General features: G+C 42.1%; 1 protein-coding gene across 1 annotated transcript; it reads left to right on the top strand.

Annotated features, from left to right (window-relative positions):
* The first annotated feature begins 500 nt into the window (after positions 1 to 500).
* On the top strand, positions 501 to 9,982 carry LOC115911057 (centrosome-associated protein 350-like). The gene is made up of 5 exons (XM_030961742.1): positions 501 to 623; positions 6,085 to 6,182; positions 6,542 to 6,652; positions 8,388 to 8,575; positions 9,964 to 9,982. The coding sequence occupies exons 1-5, from the start codon at positions 524 to 526 to the stop codon at positions 9,980 to 9,982; spliced, it is 516 nt and encodes a 171-aa protein (XP_030817602.1). The 5' UTR covers positions 501 to 523.
* The last annotated feature ends 8,883 nt before the right edge of the window (positions 9,983 to 18,865 follow it).

Below are 18,865 nucleotides of genomic sequence, written 5' to 3'. Positions count from 1 at the left end.
GCCACAGCCATGCTCAGCACAAGCCCCAGACACACTAGAACAGAGTTCAGGACTTTGTGTTTCTAAACAGATTTCTTTGCCAAGGTTCCGAGCTGGATTGTGCAACCAAGTCCCAACAATGGCACGGATTGTACAATGCAGCCCCCATAAATTAAGCTTCCACACTGCAAGGTTGTTGTTTGTATTTGCCACCAGGTTGAAAAATACCCAGCTCTTTCAGAGCAGCAATTAGAGTAGGTGAAAATGAGTGTTGTTAGCTTTCCTGACAGCATCAAGGTACAAGATTTTGTTCGTTGCCAGGTATGACTTCCCAGGGAGCCTTTTGTTTCCATTTGACAAAATGTAATAGTTCTCTTTAAATGAAATAACCTTTTTTTTTGTTGTTCAAAAGATTGCTTTATACACACCTCAAAAACATAATAATTGTTGTTGTTACCTTTGATGCAGCCCGCAGGGAGAACTCACAGCATGGAGGGATCAATGTGGATGTGAGACTGTTTTGAAAGTCCAGAACCAAGAGGAAATGGCCAACCCATCTCCTGGAGAGAGCCTGAGGATCTGGGAGAGCCTGAGCTTCCAGCCCTCTGCCACTCTGAGCACCGGCAGCTTTGAGCAGCACTTGGGTAAGGTGGCATCTCCCAGAGGGCCACTCGGTGCCCTCCCAAAGTATTTCTTGTGCTGTGGCAATCGAATGAACAGTTGCTCATTGCAACAGAATTCTTGATGATGGTTCTGGCCAGGGCTGAAAAATCTTCTGGGGCGAGGAGGAATTTCAGATAGATAGTTCTCTTCCAGATTTTGAAGGTGAAAAAGGGGTGCATGAAAAGTTGTCCTCTCAACATTCATGCACCAGATTATATTGGAATATTATTAAAATTGCATAAAATGCATAGAAGCTCTTTGCCTTTTCCATGCTGTGCTGTCACAGGTGTGAATTCAGCTCACAGTGACAGCTACAGGTGGAACAAACCCCATTTAGCTCAGAGACATTTCCAGCTTCATCTGAAGGTCTCTGAGAGCCTTACAATTAACTCTTCATAATTACCCCATCTGAGCAGTGTGGGATATTGCCCTGCTTGGACAGCAAGGGACATCAAAGCACAGGACATGGGCAGGGGGAATGGAGGGATGTGCTGCAGGGTGCCCAGGGCTGGCCAGGGGTGCAGGGCATGGCCACTTCTGCCCGGAGCAGAGGTTTGCACGGAAACAGGGAAAGTTTGTGGCTGAAAGGGTTAAAATCCGACCAGTAGCGTGCAGACCGCTCTGTCTGAAGAGATCTCTGCCTGCTCCCACCAAACAGGAGCAGATGGTGCATTGTTTTAAGGGCTTTTCCGAGACAAAAGAACAAGATCAGATAACCTTTCCTCAAAGAGGGTACTTACAAAAAGCCTTTGCTCTTATTAAGGATTCTTCATTGTTTTCCTCACAACATTTTATACATCATATTGGATTTTGGGGTGGCAGAGAAGCCAGCATTGTTTACTGTGCTTCTCCCTCCCCCCCTGGGACCAGGAGAGCATCTTAGAGATTGGGCAGCAAGGCTGTTGTCTGAAGTGTTTTACCCTAAGCGAAAGACAACCTATTTATTTACTATTAATAACTCAGGGCCCCAATTCTGCAAGGCCCAGCCACCCACTATTCACCACAGGAACAATAGGAGCTGCTGCCTCGTGTCTGTGCCAGGAGAACCCTTCCCCTTCCCCGAGCATTTGCAGGAGCTGCCAGCCCAAGGCTGGGCTGGAAGCAGCACTGCCACCATGGCCATGCTGCTGCACAGGAGGCACAGAACTGTCGTGCTCAGCACAAAGTGGGTTTGAAATATGGGTCACAAGTGGCTCTGTCACCACCCAGAGCAGGGATGGGGCATTCAGGCTCGAGGCTGCATTGTCTGCTCAAGGCATCACCCAGCAGTTGGCTCTGTGCTTTCGTGGGACACAGGAGTCACCGTGCACACGCAACATAATGAGGTGTAATTCTGCAACTGCTGCCAAATGCAATATTTACCTTTCAGAGGGACACACGTCACCTGACCACCCACTGCTGTGCCAAAGAAAGATTTTCTGTAGTAAACACACTTGGCAAAATAACAAATTTCATTTCAAACATCTTAAAGCAGAGAGAAGATGATGTTCACAAAATATTTGCTTACTGCCTCGGGTAAGACAGTGAACTTGTCCTGAATTGTTGCATTTTCTTTTTAAACACAGCCAGTATAAAACCCAGAATTGCAAATCCTATAAGCTCATGCTGTGGTGAGCAAAAACTCTCTCCACAGGTAGTGTTAGGAAGTATTTCACATCGCACTTACATGAATTTCTCATCACTTTAGGCACAAAACTTGGTATAAGCAATGAGCTGATAAGGAAGGGCTTTGCATATTGCACTACTATGTAAAATCTTTCTGTCATTCCTGCCCAGCCACCAGGGCTCTTCCACAGGGAGCTGAGGAGATGAGCTGTACTCTCCTTGCTACTCCAGCATGTCCTCTGAATACAGACCACAGTATCCAAATTTCTGTATTTTTATTAAATAAGAGAACTATATGATTTTTTTAAAACCCCAACATTTTGCCCATGCCCCTTCCTACAGACTAGGGAATGGCCTTTGAGTCAGATTGGACTGAATGAGCCAGAAATCTCATTTCATCAGACCAGACTTTTTGTTTCCTTTTCTTTTGTATTTGAGAGATATCAACATTTAAGCTGAAATTAATTGTTTATAAAGTATTTTCTAAATGTTGAAGATTAATCATGGCCAGTGCTTTAAAATAATTTGCACGAGGAAAGCAAATAGAGTGTTTTCCATTGTTCTTGAAATGCAGAATTTTGACCTGAATGTATCATCTTTCCCCTAAACTGCTGATTGACATATTTTCTTGTATCACTAGAGGGAGCTGCCTTCTTGCTTCTAGAAGAGGGAGAAATTATTAAATTAGTGGAATAAGCACAGAAATGTATCAGCATGGCTTCAGCTAATTGTGCTCTGATGGAGAGTGTTGAGCTGAGGCAGCTCTTTGTGTTCCCTCCCAAATCCTGGCTGGGTTTTGTGATTCCCACAGCTCCAGCGAGCTCCAGCCCTGCCTTCAGCACCTCCAGAGCTGTCTGCAATGATGTTGTCACTGACTGAGAGAGTTTAGAATAACTGATGAGGAGCAGAAGGACCATTCCACAGAAATTCAGGATTCTGGTTAGGTCTGGGTTCAGGCCCAGCTCTGTTGCTATCCTGAGCCAAGAGCTGCCCTGCAGCTCCTTGTGACAAGGGCCAGCAGCAGGGAGAGGCACTGCCATGTGCTGCAACATCTGGCTGGGAGCTGAACCCAGGCCAGCCCTCCACACCAGAGGATTTAGACATAAATACAAAATATGCAGAGCACAGGAGCAGCACAGGCCACATTAATCCCCTTGTTTGGTAAGCAGCCACTCTCCAGTGCCAAGCAGGATACCAGCCACGTTCAGAGAGGAGAGAAGGACCTGACCCAACAGCTGTGGAAATACAGATTCTCCAAGGTACTCCAGAGTGCAGCTCAGCCTGTGGATTTCCTCAGGGAACAGGCAGAGCCTTCACACTGAGAGTCTCTTGTTTGGGGAGTGCTCGTGGCTCCCAGGTCTTATGAAAGGCCAAACTGCCCTCTGTGATCAGATTGTACCAATTTTATCTTTTCTTCCTCCCCTTTTACCTGCCATCACTGCAGGTCCTTTCCTGCACAGAGAGTGCTGAAGTCTGTGTGGTATTTCCCCTTACCTGGAGAGCACCCTGACATAATAAAGCATTTGAGCTAACATGGTAATTTTGGAGAGGGGAAGGTCTGCCCAAATGGGGGCTAATGGGGAAATTCCTTCTGGATCTGCTGCTCCACTCCACAGCAGCATTTCAGGACACTTGACACCCCATATTCCTACCCTCCAGGCAATAATGCAGACAAAGTCTTGCTTACAGTTAAAGTTGCAACTATGTCTTTTTATAATAACTGGGTTGGTCTGATTGCTGACATGGGCAGAAAGAGAAAAAGCTGTCCTTGAGTAAAGCAGCAGTAAATGCTTCTGCCTTGCTTCAAGTGATTAGAAAAATGAGACTTTTAGCCTGGCTTTTTTAATTATATGTCAGGGAGATTCTACAGGGCTGTGCTGAGATTCTGCAGGTGCAGCGGAAAGTGATTTAATAAATAGCATTTTTTTCACAAGGCTGAGTGTATGCACATTGAAGCTATCTGGGGAGGCAGTAAATGCCATTCATCATCACCTAAAAGGACGTGAAGTTTAGCCAGATGGTATTTTCTTTAATGCAGGATGTTGCAACACAAGAAATGCATCTGGAAATAGCCACAATTAGGAAAATTACATTCAAAAGAAGGGAAAAGAGATCAGAGGAAACTTTTCAATCACTTTGAGGTCAATACCACTGGTTGGGCTTTGGTCAGAATAACAAGAGAATTGTTCTGTTTGAGGCACAAATTGAAAATATTTGTCAGGTTTTAAATTATATCCTAATAGATTATCATATTTCTGACTAGCCCAGATATTAGTGCTAAAAGCTACTCAGACAACATAGCACCAATAAATACAGCTTGTAACTTTTTTTTGTAGAATGAGCTTACTTGTTAGTATTGAAGGAGCTTTTGAAAGACCCACTGAAGAATTGTTCACTTGTCTTTTTTTCTATTGCATTGCTTAAAACCATGAATAAAACTTCCCTGTACAAAACCCAGCTTTTTCCTAAATAGGTCATTGCACAAAATCATCTCTAGTTAACTATCAGCATTAAGGAGTCTGACTCAGTCCTCAAAATTAGAAAGACTGGCTAAAATGAACATTCTTTCTAAAAAGATGAACTCTTAATTTGGCGTGTCTAGATAATTTAATACGGTTTTGCCTTTGTAAACCACCCTCCAAAACCAGGAAAGGCCCATTACCAAAAGAAAGGATGAGATTTCCATCCAGTGTGTTGACACTGAAAAGGAGGGTGTTAAGAGAAGCTTCATAGGAGAAGCCTCCTCCTCCACTGTAGGAGGCAAGTGAAGTCTGCAATCAAGCTGTTGATAAAAACAGAGCAGCATTCTAATGGAAAATCTGCACCAGGCTCAAAGATTTCATATTTTATTTCACTCACACCCACATAAACACAAAACTCATCCTGGCATGCAAACAAACATCTCTGCTCCTTGTGTGTTACAGACCCTTCAGTCTGTAAAGCAAAAACAAACTCTGCATGTCATGGGCTTATCCTGCACCATGGGGAAATTTGGATTCAGGTGACCTGGATAGAGACAGAGATTTTATCTCAAGTTTCCAAATCAAACCTATTTCTATTTATGACCCACACTTCCATTCTTTTATGACGCTGGTTGCTGTGGCAGTGGCACAGCGTAGAATAAACACACAACCTGTTTGCATAAGCTGAGCAATTCATCTGAGAAGCTCAAGCAGCCAAGAACATTTCACTGGTAAACAAAATATCAGCTCCACTGTCACACACAGGCAGGGGAGGTGCAGTAAGGAAGTAGCAGTGAAAAAGGTGCACCTGGAGCAAGAGGGAAAACTTCCCCACTTTAAAATGAAAGATTTTTTCCAGGGGTTTGTGTCCCCCTGTGACAAAAGAGAGAGGAAGCAGCCTGCATCCCAATGCAGATGGAGGGGACATGCAGGATGCTGCTCGAGTTCCCACAGTGACCTTTTTTCACCTGGGAAACCTTGTCACAATGTTGGGAAGTTTTTCTTTTGTACCCAGTGGCTCTGATCCTGTTGGTGCAGCAAAGGAGCAGCAGGACCAAGAGTGACAATAACCCACACTCTGAAATTCAGGCTTAGAAGAGGAATTGTTCCTCATTCCTCTCTCCTTAAGTCCTGACAGTTCCCAATACTTGCAGGACTTTATGCCCACACATTTCTTGACAGGATATAGGTACTGACATTTTCCTTCTACAGTTATGGTGGAAGAGGTAAATGTATGCAGAGAAGTTATTTCAGTAATAAAGGCAGATGTCAGATTTGGGAGGCTTCCAAAAATAGGCCCAGGGAGGATTCAAAAGGAGAATGCAGTTGGAACAATGTGCACATTCCCCTCGTGATGATCCCTTAACTTCTGCAGGTGAGGGAGATTTTGGTGGCACAGAGCTGGAGGACAAACACAGGAGACACCTGGACATTTTAAGGCAAACCTCCTTACTACTGGCTCACAAACTGAAGGTCAGTGGGAAACCTGTGATAACGAGAAAAGGGAATTCCAGTTCTGCTATCCCAGAGGAAAAGGTGTTCCCTATCCCCAGATTCAGCTGTGCTTGGGCCATAACCAGTTGGCATCAGCTGCTCTGAGCCAGGTTTATAAACCCTATGGACTATAAAGGTGAGGTGCCAGCCCTCATTTTGTGTTTGGAGACCTCAGTGTAGCTCTCGTGGGTAAGAGGATGTTGCTGTACTTGCCCAGGGCAGCAGGATGTGGCAGGAGCTGGCTGTGCAGCTCCTGTCCTGCCCTTTGGCCCCCAGCTCTCAGGTGTTGTGTCACCTGGCTAGAGATACCATTTGTAATGTGTCACTTCCTAATGCAGCTCCAGCAGCAGCAGCAGAAACATCGGCTTCTGGTGCTGAGGGAGAAGGCAAAGCAAGAGGTTGAGGAAAGCCACAGGTTTTTGAGGGGCCTGCTGCAGCTCAGTTCTGAGGTAAGTTATGATTTCAGACCTGGGTTACACCTCTAGGCCCCAGCTCTCATGAGAGCAATTCTAAACACACAGCAATTTGTGAGCTGCTGTAGCACCTCCCCCTCACATGCCCACAGAGTTTTCTCCCAGCCCATTAATTAATCAACTCTTTAGGAATTGTTGGCATAGGAAAAGCATTATCTACAATCAGGAGCTTTCCAAAGAAGATAAGGTTTAAATGTTTTGCTTTTCTAATAGATCATTGAGGCGTGTGACAATTTGTGTGTGTGCAGGACAGCAGGAATTCCAAAGGCAGCGATCCTCCTGTGACAAGACCTGACCAAACAGAGCAGACACAGAGAGGACACTGGCTGGAAGGTGACCTTGCTGCTGGCAGCTACAGGAGGTAGGACACAGTGAGGCACTCCAAGGATTTGGCCTGTGGTTTGACTACATTAATATCTTGGGGCACTAAAGTAATTGCTATATAGTCTTTAACACTCTGATTTATGCCCAAACTACAGTATTAACACCTTTCCAGTGTTGTGGGAGATCTTGCACTTTTAAAAAAGTAGAAACTCCTCTGAAACTTGTGTGAAAAGTATAATTTTCTTCATTTTGCTTTACTATCATACTGTTGGTATAAATTAGAATACTGTATGTGCATTTTTAAAGTTCATTTAAAGTGGCATAAAGACTTGAGAATTGCTTCCAGGGTCTTATGGATGCAATTACCAGAAAGGCACCTTTGCACAGGTAAAACTTTCAGTACCACATAAAAATGAGCAGCATTCTCGTTTGAAAAGATTCAATCTCCATGGAGGTCTTGGCTGTGAAAGTAAGGAATTGAAATAATATTTCTGACTGCAGTAAGAAAATATTTCCTTTTTCTTCCCTTCAGTAATGAAGAGATGGGTTCACTGAGACACTCTGCATTGAAGATAGAAAGAGATCCCAATCCAGTGGATCCCAAAATATTGGGAGAAAGAAAACCTTTAGGAGGAGGAGGTTCGTATTGCCCAGTGCTTTAAGGGGGTGAACATGACATTAAAGGATTTAGTGGTATTGGGAAAATGCCCCATTCAACCTGGTCTGGAACACAGTTTTCTAACTAATTTTGAAAATTTTGACCTGAATATTTATGTTCATTATGTATATTCAAACTATGGCCATGTTCTTTTGTACTCCTGGCCCTTCTAAGACAGTTGTGTTGGGAGCTGAGAGTTATCTACCCTGTTGATGGGCCCCTTTCTTAATTTTTACCTGTTTGCCATGATTTCACTTGTAAGGGAGGTTGATGTCCACACCTTGCTCCTGGAAGTGAACAGTTGAGGGATGACTCCTCCAGTTCATGCTGAGGGCAGTGCACGAGCTCGGCAGACAAATATTTGTCAAAGCCACCTTGAGTTCAGAAATGGATGTTAACTTGTACTGGGGGAGTTGTTTTTTGTGTCTTTTCCTTTCAGATACTTTATTTTTGGTGACATTAACTCTGTGCCTTGGGGTCTCTGCCAGCAGATCACAGGCACAGCCATCTCACCTCGAACCTGTTGTCACCGTGGGTGAATCTGCCCCATGGGGAGACCTGGGACAGCTCTGGGGACAGCAGTGACCAGGCCAGCTCCAACAGCCAGGTAACACCAGCTCTCGAAACAGTCTGAGGAGTGTTCCTCTCTCTGGGTTGGTGGTTTTTTTGGTTTTAGTCCCTCCATCAAACTGTTCACCCGATGACGCCGATACTCTGCTCTGTCCCCAGTGGAGCGCAGCCATTCCATGCTTTGGATGTTCCAGCACCTTCCATGGTTCCAGCCTGGCCGTGGTGGAGCAGTGCCTGAGGGCAGAGGAGCTGCGGGCTCGGCACCAGGCACTGCTCCTGCAGCTCCGGAGGAAGGCTCTGCGGGAGAGGGCCAGGGCCGAGCTGGCCTGGCTGGGCCACCGCAGACGGTGAGGGCACCGCCGCTGGAGGCCTGCTAGGCCAGGACTGCTTTTCCTCCTTTCACGGGAACACAATAAATGTAAAATCTTCTAAGAAAGCAAGTAGCAAGTAAAAAATTAAGAGAGGAGAGGAGCCTGTGTGGTTTTAGTGTCTCCAGAGCAGAGTTGAGCTTCTATTGAAGCCTCCTCTGTGGTGATATGATGCACCAACTGGACTGAGGAGCCCTCAGGGATGGACGGTGAGGGGCGTCCCTCAACGTAATGAGGATAAGGAGCCCCCATAGACAGTGAAGGGCATCCCTCAGCACTGACCAGGCTGAGGAGCCCTCAGGGATGGACAGTGAGGGACACTGACCACACTGAGACACTGTAAGGAACCCCCAGTGCTCAGGAGACTCCATTTGCTTCAGGAGAGGTCCAGCCACCACAGCCCCAGGGTGGTCAAATGTCTTCCAAGTCCATCAGAACTTTCTGCAGAGCCTTACACACCTACAGCTATTTTGAGAGGAGCTTTGCTCCCATTCAAGGCATTTAATGATCTGACTCTGGTTCTCATCCTTGATCTCCAGCGTTCTGGAAAACCTGCAGGATGGTACGGGAGCCTCTGCCATGGCAGCAAAGCAGCACAAAGTCCTTATGGAGCTGAAATGGGAGCAGGTAATGCTGCAGTGAGAGGAGCTGGCATTCATCTGATATCCACAAAGAGGTGTCTGGAGTTGCTGGAGCAAGTGGGGGTTGTGTTTAAAAAAAAAATCACTTTGCATCCATTATTCTGTGTGTTTCCTACATACCCACAGTGAGGTGGCTTTTGTGCCAAAGTCAGCAGTCTGTAAATCTTGGATAAAAGAAAACATCTTTTTTTTCCTCTTCTGCTACCTCACTGTTATTGTGGGTTTTTCTATTTATGCCATAACAAACAGGTCATATAATGTAGGTTTCCACTGATTTATGCTTGTGATGTTGAAATATATTAAATTAATCTGACAGCTAATTTTATAGTCTTGGTTATTCCACTATGATAGGTTCATAATTACACTTGGTAGTCAGAAAATTTCTGTCCTGCTCCTTATGTAGTGCAAGCCTCTCATTTAAGTAAAGGAATTCCTAGTGCAAACCACAAGCACCCTGTAGTTTTGAATGATCTGAAGACAATTGATTTTTAAAGGTCTCACCACTTGGCACCGCATCAAAACATCCCTTTACCTGTCATCAGTTTTCACAGGTGAAACCCCTGTTGAAAAATAAAACTTCAAAATTTTAATAAAAAAGGAAACTATTGTATTTTCAGGGTATTTTGGGATTAATAGTGCCCGATGTGAAGAAACATCATACATATTTTTAAGTATAGCTCTTCATTCTCTTCACTCTGTTATGCTTCTTTCTTTCTCTTTGTGTAGGCAGAAATCCAGCACCTGAAAAACATCCACAGGGCAGTCCATCAAGAAAGGAAGCTTTTGTTAAAGCAGCAGAGAGAAATCTTAATGATGCAGCATTCAACAGCACATCTCCAGGAAAAGCTGCACAGTTTGGCTGGGAAGCAGGAGGTTGTGAAGTCAGGGAGTAAAGACAATTGTGTCCAGCTAAAGTGTAAAAAGAGCAAGAAATATGAGGGGTAAGTAAAATGTTTCTCAGTGATTGCTGAAGGTAAGACCAAATCTGATGGAGACAGGTATGTCCTAGATAATTGTGGGAGCTTTAGATACTCCAAAGAGGAAGTGTATAATGATAAATTTTTCCAACTTCTGTGTTCAAGCAGTTGATAAATCAAGATCACTGCTTATCATTCTGTCCCAAATGGTGAGTTTCTCAGGGCACCTTTAATGATGCCACACAACTGCTAATGGTAGTTCATGCTTTCATGGTGGCTTTTAACTACAAACCCAAACACTTTACACCTATATATTAATTAGACTTCACAATACCCATATGGAATGAGTAGAAATGTATTGATTTAATTGGGGAAATTCACTCCTTTGTCACCCTCTGGCTCTGAGCCTCTGTATCACTCAGCCCCTCAGAGCTGGTCTGGGTTTCACTGAGGATTTAACCAGAGAAGGATTTTGTAATACACAGGGCTAAATTTTAGGCTTATACTGAAGCACAGAGGTGTCATGTAAAATCCTGCCGTGAGCTATAATTCAGGAGTTTTGTCAGACTGAGAAATCCCCATCCTGCTGTTCCCCAGGAGCATCCCTGTCTGCTTCCTGCTGGGCTGCAGGAGCTGAGCAGTGTGAATGAGAACTCCACAGCATCCACACTGCTCAGAACAAAAATCTAGTTTGCTTCAGGAAGAGAAAAAGCAGTTAAAGACATGTATTTATCGATGTGAATTAAAATCCCCTTTCATTCAGTGTTACCCAGAGCTTTAGCAGGGTGGTGAGTCAGGTTTGTGCATTTACTTAAGTCCCCACAGGGGAAGGCTTTCAAATAAATCCCTGCATGGAACTGATCTATAATTCATGGTGTTATTGATTACAAGTCAGAGAAATCTTTAAAAGGTTTCTTGGCTGTGCTTTCACTTCTTATTACTGACAAGGCTGCTCGTAGGAGAACAGTGAACATTGGTGTCAGTCTGGAGCAGCCAGGGGCTGTGGAATCAAATGCACCCAAATTCTGGCTGATTGTCCATAGATCTCTGTCCTGTGTAGGAGTACAGAGTGGTGATTGTGCTATTTATCCATCTGCATGGTTATGTTCATATTTTATACTGATCAGGAACAAAACATTCCATGTCTAACTCTTTACAGCTTTTCTGCTGAGAACAAGGAATCACTGGTACAACACCAGAAACAGGTGGAGGAGTTGCCAGGTTTGGAGCAGTCCCTTAATGCTCAGAATGATGTTTTCATACCTCTGGAACCTACAAATTCACCTGGAATGGAAACCTACAGCCACACTTGTTACAAGAAAAGGCCAGAAGTGTGTGTTTCTGGTAAGGATCACCTCTGGAATTCCACTATTGCCTAAAGAAAGGGTGCCCCAGATTATATTTGCCTTAAAATAGGACCAGCACTTAGGAACATACAGTCAAAATAAGTGTGTTGGTTACATGCACTTTTTCCGTAAGACATTAACTCTGTCTCCCAAATGTTTACTTTCTAGGAATCTGTGCTGGAGGAAAAGGCACTTCTTTCAAAACCTGATCCTCAAGACAATGAAGATATTAATCCATGTGGCAGAAAGAACACAGTGAAAGGCTTGGGGATGCTTCCTACTTGGTGTAACTTGTGCCTGGTTCACGAGGAAAACACTCTTGAAGGAACAGGTCAATCATATTTAATGCTATTATGTCCAATCTGTTTCAACTACTTCGATCAAATTTTAATTCAGACAGAAAGAGAGACAATCTTCTCATTTATTACCAAAGTGTCTTGCTCACTATAGCCAATGTATAAATCACTGCTGGGCAAGATGGTGGGGATCTCTCAGAGGTTTATTAAGAGATATGATTATACTGCTTCACCAGAACAAAATCATAACTTACTCTGATTGTGTCATTAACAATTTCCTCTCTTTTGATACAGTTTTTCAAGAATTTAGGGCTGTTCTTTTTAAAAGAACATAGATCAGTTGAAGATAGACTTGGACAGGACATGCTGGAGTTATTTTTGTTTCCAGGTTTTATCCTCAGCTCATATTTCTTACTCTCAGTAGGAAAGAAGAAAAATAAAACTGTCTGTTTATATATGAGCCAGTTATATCACTTACATAGTCCTGGGTATGCATAATTTCTGTAATATAAACATTTACATATTGCGGCAGTATTTCCTGTTTCTGTCATTTTTCTAATGAATCCTATTTCTGTGTTTCATAGAATATCTTGATTTGGAAGGGACCCACAAGGATCATAAAGTCCAACTCCTAATTTACTCCTAGAGATCATAGTGAGGAGCATGATAGATTTGAGTGTCCTAAGTGATCTATCAGCAAGCTCTTCTATAAAATATTTTTCTTTTAAATGATAATTTTAAAAAAATTATTTTAAATGTTCCAGTTAAAGAAGTGGAAGTGCCTGTCCCTTCTGAGATCCATCAGGTGCATGCCAGTCAGTGTTTGAAGCATTTGGACCATATTTCTCATGAAGCTTCTGATGAACAAAATTTAAAAGCATTTTCTGAGGGATTAGCTTCCACTGAATCATTGTCCAAGTCAAATAACTTCTTTTTGCAATGTGAAAGTGCCAAATCAGACTCTTCTCACTCAGAATTTCAGAAAGTGTCTGCAGTTTGGATCAGCTTCTCAAAAAGTTCCATTTCAGGCCCAGAATTAGAGCTGAAGCGTGGAGAGGACACAGATGTCAGTGTCCCAGAAGAGTTTGTCTGTGACAGTGGTGATGTGTTTAATATCTCAAAAGAGATGCCAATAGCAATAAGCAATGGAAAGGAAACATCACCTATTGACAAACACAATGAATGTGAGCTGCCTGAGAATGACAGAGCTGAGACTTCATCTCTCTCCCAGAAATACCCTGGAGATGACTTGGGTCATGGCTGCACTGATCACCTGCTTTCCTTCATCCCAGCAGACAAAGCAAATGTCTCCAGAACCGAGTCAGCACATTGCTCCCAGTGTGAAAACCCTTCTGAGGGAGTGGATGAGCCACCCCTGGGTGCCTCACAAAGCTGCAGCAGAAACAAGGCCTGTTCTCAGGAGATCCCCACACTGGGAAATGATGCAGCTGCCAGCCCTTCATCCACCGATGCGATCTGCAGTAGAGATAAGGGTGTCCCTCCAACTGATGAGGATACCTTGTCAGAAGTGCTGTGTCCTGTGGGTGAAGTATTGTCCTCTGGAAGTGCTGACTTGCCATCCTCTAACAAAAAGGATTTGTCATTTCCAAGTGAAGATCTTCCTCCTCCCCCTTTAGGTGCAGATGCAGTGAAAAATGGTGATCCTGCCTCCAGCACGGATGATTTCACATCTCCACTGGAACAAATGACAGGCTCGGAGTCTGATCAGGGCATGGATGAAGATCTATCACTGGAAATGGATGCATTACCCCCATTACCTGATAACACCATGCCTGAGGAATCTCCCCTGCTCACTACAGAGACAAGTGGTGCTTTTTCAACTCAGGATGGTTGTGTCTCAGAACAATCTATTACAGCTCTTTCCAGCTGTTTATCAGAAAACCAGCATGGAGAACCGGAGATGCCTTTGCAGCATTTGGAGTTTCTGCCTGTGTCAAATACAGATTCTTCTGGTGGAAGCAAAAGTCCTGAATTCCCAATGAAACAATGCAAAATGTGTGAAAAGCTGCCCAGTGCTGAGGAGGACAGTGATGACCCACTATCATCATTTGAGATTGGGGACAGAGTGTTGGTAAAGCAGAGCCAGCCTGGAACTCTGATGTTCAAAGGCCAGACTCATTTTGGCAGTGGTCACTGGGCTGGTGTTGCACTGGACAAAGCTGAAGGAGACAATGCTGGAACTTATGAAGGGGTGAAGTATTTTGAGTGCACTCAGCACTGTGGGGTCTTTGTCAGACCTGATGAGATTTCACACCTGTTTGGGGTTAACAAAAATAGTTCCAGTTGCATGGGGAATGAAGACTCAGACTCCTTCCATGATGATGATGACTCCCTCAAAGGAGACTACAAATATTCTGAAGGTGATGAGCAGAGAGTGGGGTTTACAGAGGAGAAAGCAGAAGACACAAGCAGTGCAGGAGGTTCAGAAGTGAAAGAAAACCAGTCTGGGTTACACAGAGCCTTGCTGTGTGGAAAAGGGCAAAAGTTTCCCCATTCCGACCAGTGTAACTGTAATGAATTCCTCTGTCAAATGAACTTAATGTGCTTGGGATCAGATAAAGAAAAACCAGAACTGGCACAAATAAAACAAACTATATTTGCAGATGCTCTTCCAAAGAAAAGCAAGACAGATGAGGTAAACACAAGCAAAAATATTTGTTGCTTGGTAGAGGATCAGAAAAGAATTAAACTTGCTGATGATATTGCAAGTGAACTCAGTAAAAAACTTCTGTTTGACATTTTAATTGCATTTTCTGAAACAGCTCAACACAAATATAAAAGTGCCTTTGAAAAAGACATGATGAATTATGGCAAAAGCCCGAGGCAAGAAGACAATCAGAAACCATTTCCCCTCAAAGAAAATTCAGTTGCTGCCTTATCTGAACCATCAGCAAAGGTTTCTGATGTTTTACTGGGTGATTTTGATACGCTTTGCAATAGTGATTGTCACACAGTAACAGACAGAATTGTAACTAAATTTATAGATGATGCAGTTAAAGAATATAAGAAGATTAAAAGAAAACACAGATCAAAAGCAGACAAGATACTTCATTTATCTCCAGAGACTTCTCCAACCACTTTGCCTGTAAGTACAGTGAGAAAGTTTTTATTTCACATGCTGGCCCTGAAGCTGGGTCTATAGAGGCAAGAATTTGTGTGGCCCAGTTTTCCATCATCCACAGAAATTATATCAATGTTAGGAACCAGATTTCTCACTTCATGTGACCCATTCCTTATTTAAGGAGTTATTCTGTGTCCATTGGGTAGTACATGTATGGTCTAAACAAAGAAAATGGGAGTTCTTTATTGGAATTTTGAATAATACATCAGTAAGCCTTTCCTTGAGCCCATGAATAAAATGGTTTTAAGTGTAAGCTTGACTAGTTGCTTAATAATCTCAATACCTCTGAAAATATGGAATATATCATCTGTCTTTTCTTTTTCTCTCTTGAAGCTCCTTTTAAAAATCCTTGATGCTGGTGTTTTTGGAAGCTCTGAAGATTTTGAGCAGCCTAATTCTGACCAAAACATGCTGATGAGACAGACACAAAAGCAACACTTGTACAAATTAGACCAGTGGCACTCAGCTCCTTGGAAGAAAACTGTGGAAGTTCCTCTTGTGATACCACATAACAGTTCTTATGTTAAAAATTTGTCTGCATATGCTGTGGAAGAATTATGGACCCCAGAGAACATAAAATCAAATTTCAGGAACATCAATGTGCCAAAGTACTTGGAATATAGTGATCTCCCAGGGAATGATTTGGAAGCAGAATGCAAGAGGATGTATAATCAGGTATTTTTAAAGCACTAGCTGTTAATTAATTTTTGTAGTGTTCTGGAGGCTGAATAATATTAGCTAATATTTAATGTTATTCCAGTTGCTAACACTAAATATAACTAAAGCAACACTGAAAGGTACTACCAGGAGTATTTTGCAATTTGCTGCAGAATAATTCCAGTAGAATAAATGTCCTTGTAGAGAATCCAGAGTTTTGCCAGAGTTCCACCATAAGCCGTTGGATACCTGCCCCAGTGTCTGTTCGGGTCAGTTCAGGGAAAGCCAAGTTCCATGGGAAACTGGGGACTGGAATCCAGTTTTCCTGACTTCAGTGTCCTGCTGAGTTTGTTACAGGTTATATTTGATTTGAGCCATGAGTTGCTGTGTGCAGAATATCAAGCGACTGCAAAGCCAAATATGTTCCCATGGATGGAAAAAAATGTGGGATCCCCCCGTTCCAGGCATCTCTGCAGAAGGACAGATGTCAGTGATGTCAAGGTATGTTCTGGCAATGTCAAGCACAGGAACAAGAGTGAAAAGTGCAGAGATTGCAATGGCAAAAAGAAATGTGAAATTTGGGACGATTATGGCAATGTAACTGAGGTGATGGGAGAAGAAACAGTATCACCCTGAAATGCCTGAATAAATACAGACTGAGCTGATTACTCAAAATATTCCATATGTGTGGAGTTAAGAATGGGAATGGGCCTTTAAACTCTCCATAATTATGACTATTTTGTGTGTAATATTATGATTAAAATGTGTTGGTTGGCCAGTATTTATTAGCTAACTCTAGATCAGTCCCCTAAACTTTGGGATGTTTCTGGGCTTAAAGCTGGATCTTCACACTGGCACCTGTCGCTCATCTGGAACCTTCACAGCACCAGAATTCTTATGAGGAGAGTTCTTCTCAGCCTTCTTTATTTTGTAGACGTTTGTCCAGGGTGAAATTATTAAAATAATGAACCTGGAAAAGAATGACTTAGAAATGAAAAGAAAATTCCTAAATATGACCAAGTATGGAAACTGTAAGAGAGACAGAGTGGACCTTATTCTGGTAAGCAGAATTTCCAATGGGGATTTGTTTATTTCCTCTAGATTTAAACTAGAAATTCTCATCCTGTTGTGAGAATCACATTTACTTAAATTAACTTCAGAACTTCAAATTACTGCCTCTTTAAAACTGAATTGATAATCCAGTATTTCCAGCTCTTGTGAGTGGTTTAAATTAAAAAAAAATAATGATGCACAGGTAAAGCTGTTGGATTAGGTGCAGTGTCTCAGAACTTTTGAGAAACTCTTCTTTTTGAAGTAAAAATTTGTTTCCATGTTATATTTTAGATCCAGGAGCTCTGCAAAGAAGAATCTCAGTGGACTTCCTATGGTGATGACGAATTAAGAGTGAAGATGAGGATGACTGAAGCCATATTTGATAGCTTGATCCTTGATACAATCAGAGTTCTTAATAAGATTTATCTGAAAAAAACCTGTTTGAAAGGTGACTGTGCACCATCTTTTTTCTTTTAATCCACTGTGGAACTGCTTGAAAGGAGCCTGGAGATGGCTTCAGGGAGCTGGCACAGGGAATGGCAGGACCTGGAGCCAGACAATCAGGTTAAATGTCTATAATTTTATGCAAATGAAGTAAATGCTGATGTGATGCACTTTAAATTGGAGATTTTTCTATCAGCACCTTCAATTTCTAACAATTAGATGAGTGCCTGTAATTGGGTTATTTATCATGCAATTCACAGGAGCCCATTGAATTTTTACAATATCTAAATGTGGGATGCTGAGAATGTACTTTAACAGACAAAAGAGAGGAAATCAATACTCTTTTTGTATTGGCAAAACTGGAAAAAAATCAAGATTTTGACAAGGAAATAGCAGCATTTCCTCAGCATGGTAATTGTTCACAATGCTAATTGCTGTGGTCCCATCTATTTTGTACTGAGAAAATCAAATTTTTGTTAGTTCTTTTTAAAATAAATGCTGTGCAAATATTTCTTACTGGAATTCAGAAACTGTTGATTATTGAATAATTTATTGTAAAGAGATCAGATTTTTTCCAATCCTATTCATTCTGAGTGTCTTTCAAAAAAGTAAAATCAGGATCAATAAATTATAGATAAACTTAAGATTTAAAAATGCAATACTTAAAATCTGCTTGGGGGAATAGAAAGACATTTTATGTTTGTATTTTTAAATACTGTTGGCTTAATTGCTTTTTGTACTTGTTTTCTGAATAAAATATGATACACATGGCTTATTTTGTTTATTTATTTTCACAGAAATCAGAATCACAGATTATCTTGTACACACTGCTCTTCTCAGCAGTGAAGGGGTGGATTTTTGTTTTGTTTTGCTGGGCACATTAAACCCTCCCCTGCTTGTTGCCATATGAACAGAAATAAAAAGGCAACTTCTGCCCCCACTGCCTTAACTGGTGATCTTATCCTATAAACTATTTTCATGTCTCTAGTGGTACATTTCCTTGTCTCTGACTTTATCCTCATTGATCAGTTAATCCACAGAAGTTACTTGCTTTCTTGTTGTCAGTTTATAGCAGAATTTAACTCCATTTTTTTTCTCCTGGACTTAGAGTGTTGGATACGATGACAAATCTATAAATTGCAGCACTCTGGTTTTTCAGTTTATTCTCACTCTGGTTTTGCAGAAGCAGGCTCCCTGTGTTTGGAACAAAATCTATTAAAAATATCACTTAGCTATGAATAAATAGCTGAAGGACTTGTTTGATTTTAGCCTTATGTTACACCTGAGGCAGAGACCCATCAGATTTGCAATGAGGGTTTGAGTGGAGCCTGAACCCTCACACGGTGCTCTGCAGGGAAGGACACAGCTATAAAGTACCTCCTGCTGATGAGAATAAAAAGTGTGTACACAGAACATGTCATACATGTTTAATATCCCCCACCATTCTCTGTTCAAAACCTGAGATTCTGGCACCCAGATATATTGACCTGTTCACTCAGTGGCAAGGCTTCAATATCAAGATTACTCTCCTTCAAGGTCTAATATTTTGTTTGCCTTAGGTTTGATCAATATTAACCTCCTGGGTCAATAAATCTTGATACTAGCCTCAAGAGGAGTCATTATCTTTCATAGAAAATGATTATTTCTCAGTTAAACCCTACATTTAATTCTCCTGTAATCCATCTCTTTCATCTTCATACATTTAACAATTCTTCTAAATAAAATGTGCCCTAAAATATCTTAGGCACTGCAGATTTTTAAAATCCTAATTAG

This window comes from Camarhynchus parvulus, chromosome 17, assembly GCF_901933205.1.
Source record: "Camarhynchus parvulus chromosome 17, STF_HiC, whole genome shotgun sequence".
NCBI classification, from domain to species: domain Eukaryota; kingdom Metazoa; phylum Chordata; class Aves; order Passeriformes; family Thraupidae; genus Camarhynchus; species Camarhynchus parvulus.
The sequence above is the reverse complement of the archived record's forward strand: the minus strand, read 5'-3'. Positions and strand labels throughout refer to the sequence as shown.

Bases quoted from the DNA above. Each gene is read 5' to 3' on its own strand.
- LOC115911057 (XM_030961742.1), top strand. From the start codon at position 524: ATGGCCAACCCATCTCCTGGAGAGAGCCTGAGGATCTGGGAGAGCCTG. The intron at 624-6,084 runs GTAAGGTGGCAT...TAACTTCTGCAG, and splicing joins CAGCTTTGAGCAGCACTTGG to GTGAGGGAGATTTTGGTGGC. The intron at 6,183-6,541 runs GTCAGTGGGAAA...TTCCTAATGCAG, and splicing joins TACTGGCTCACAAACTGAAG to CTCCAGCAGCAGCAGCAGAA.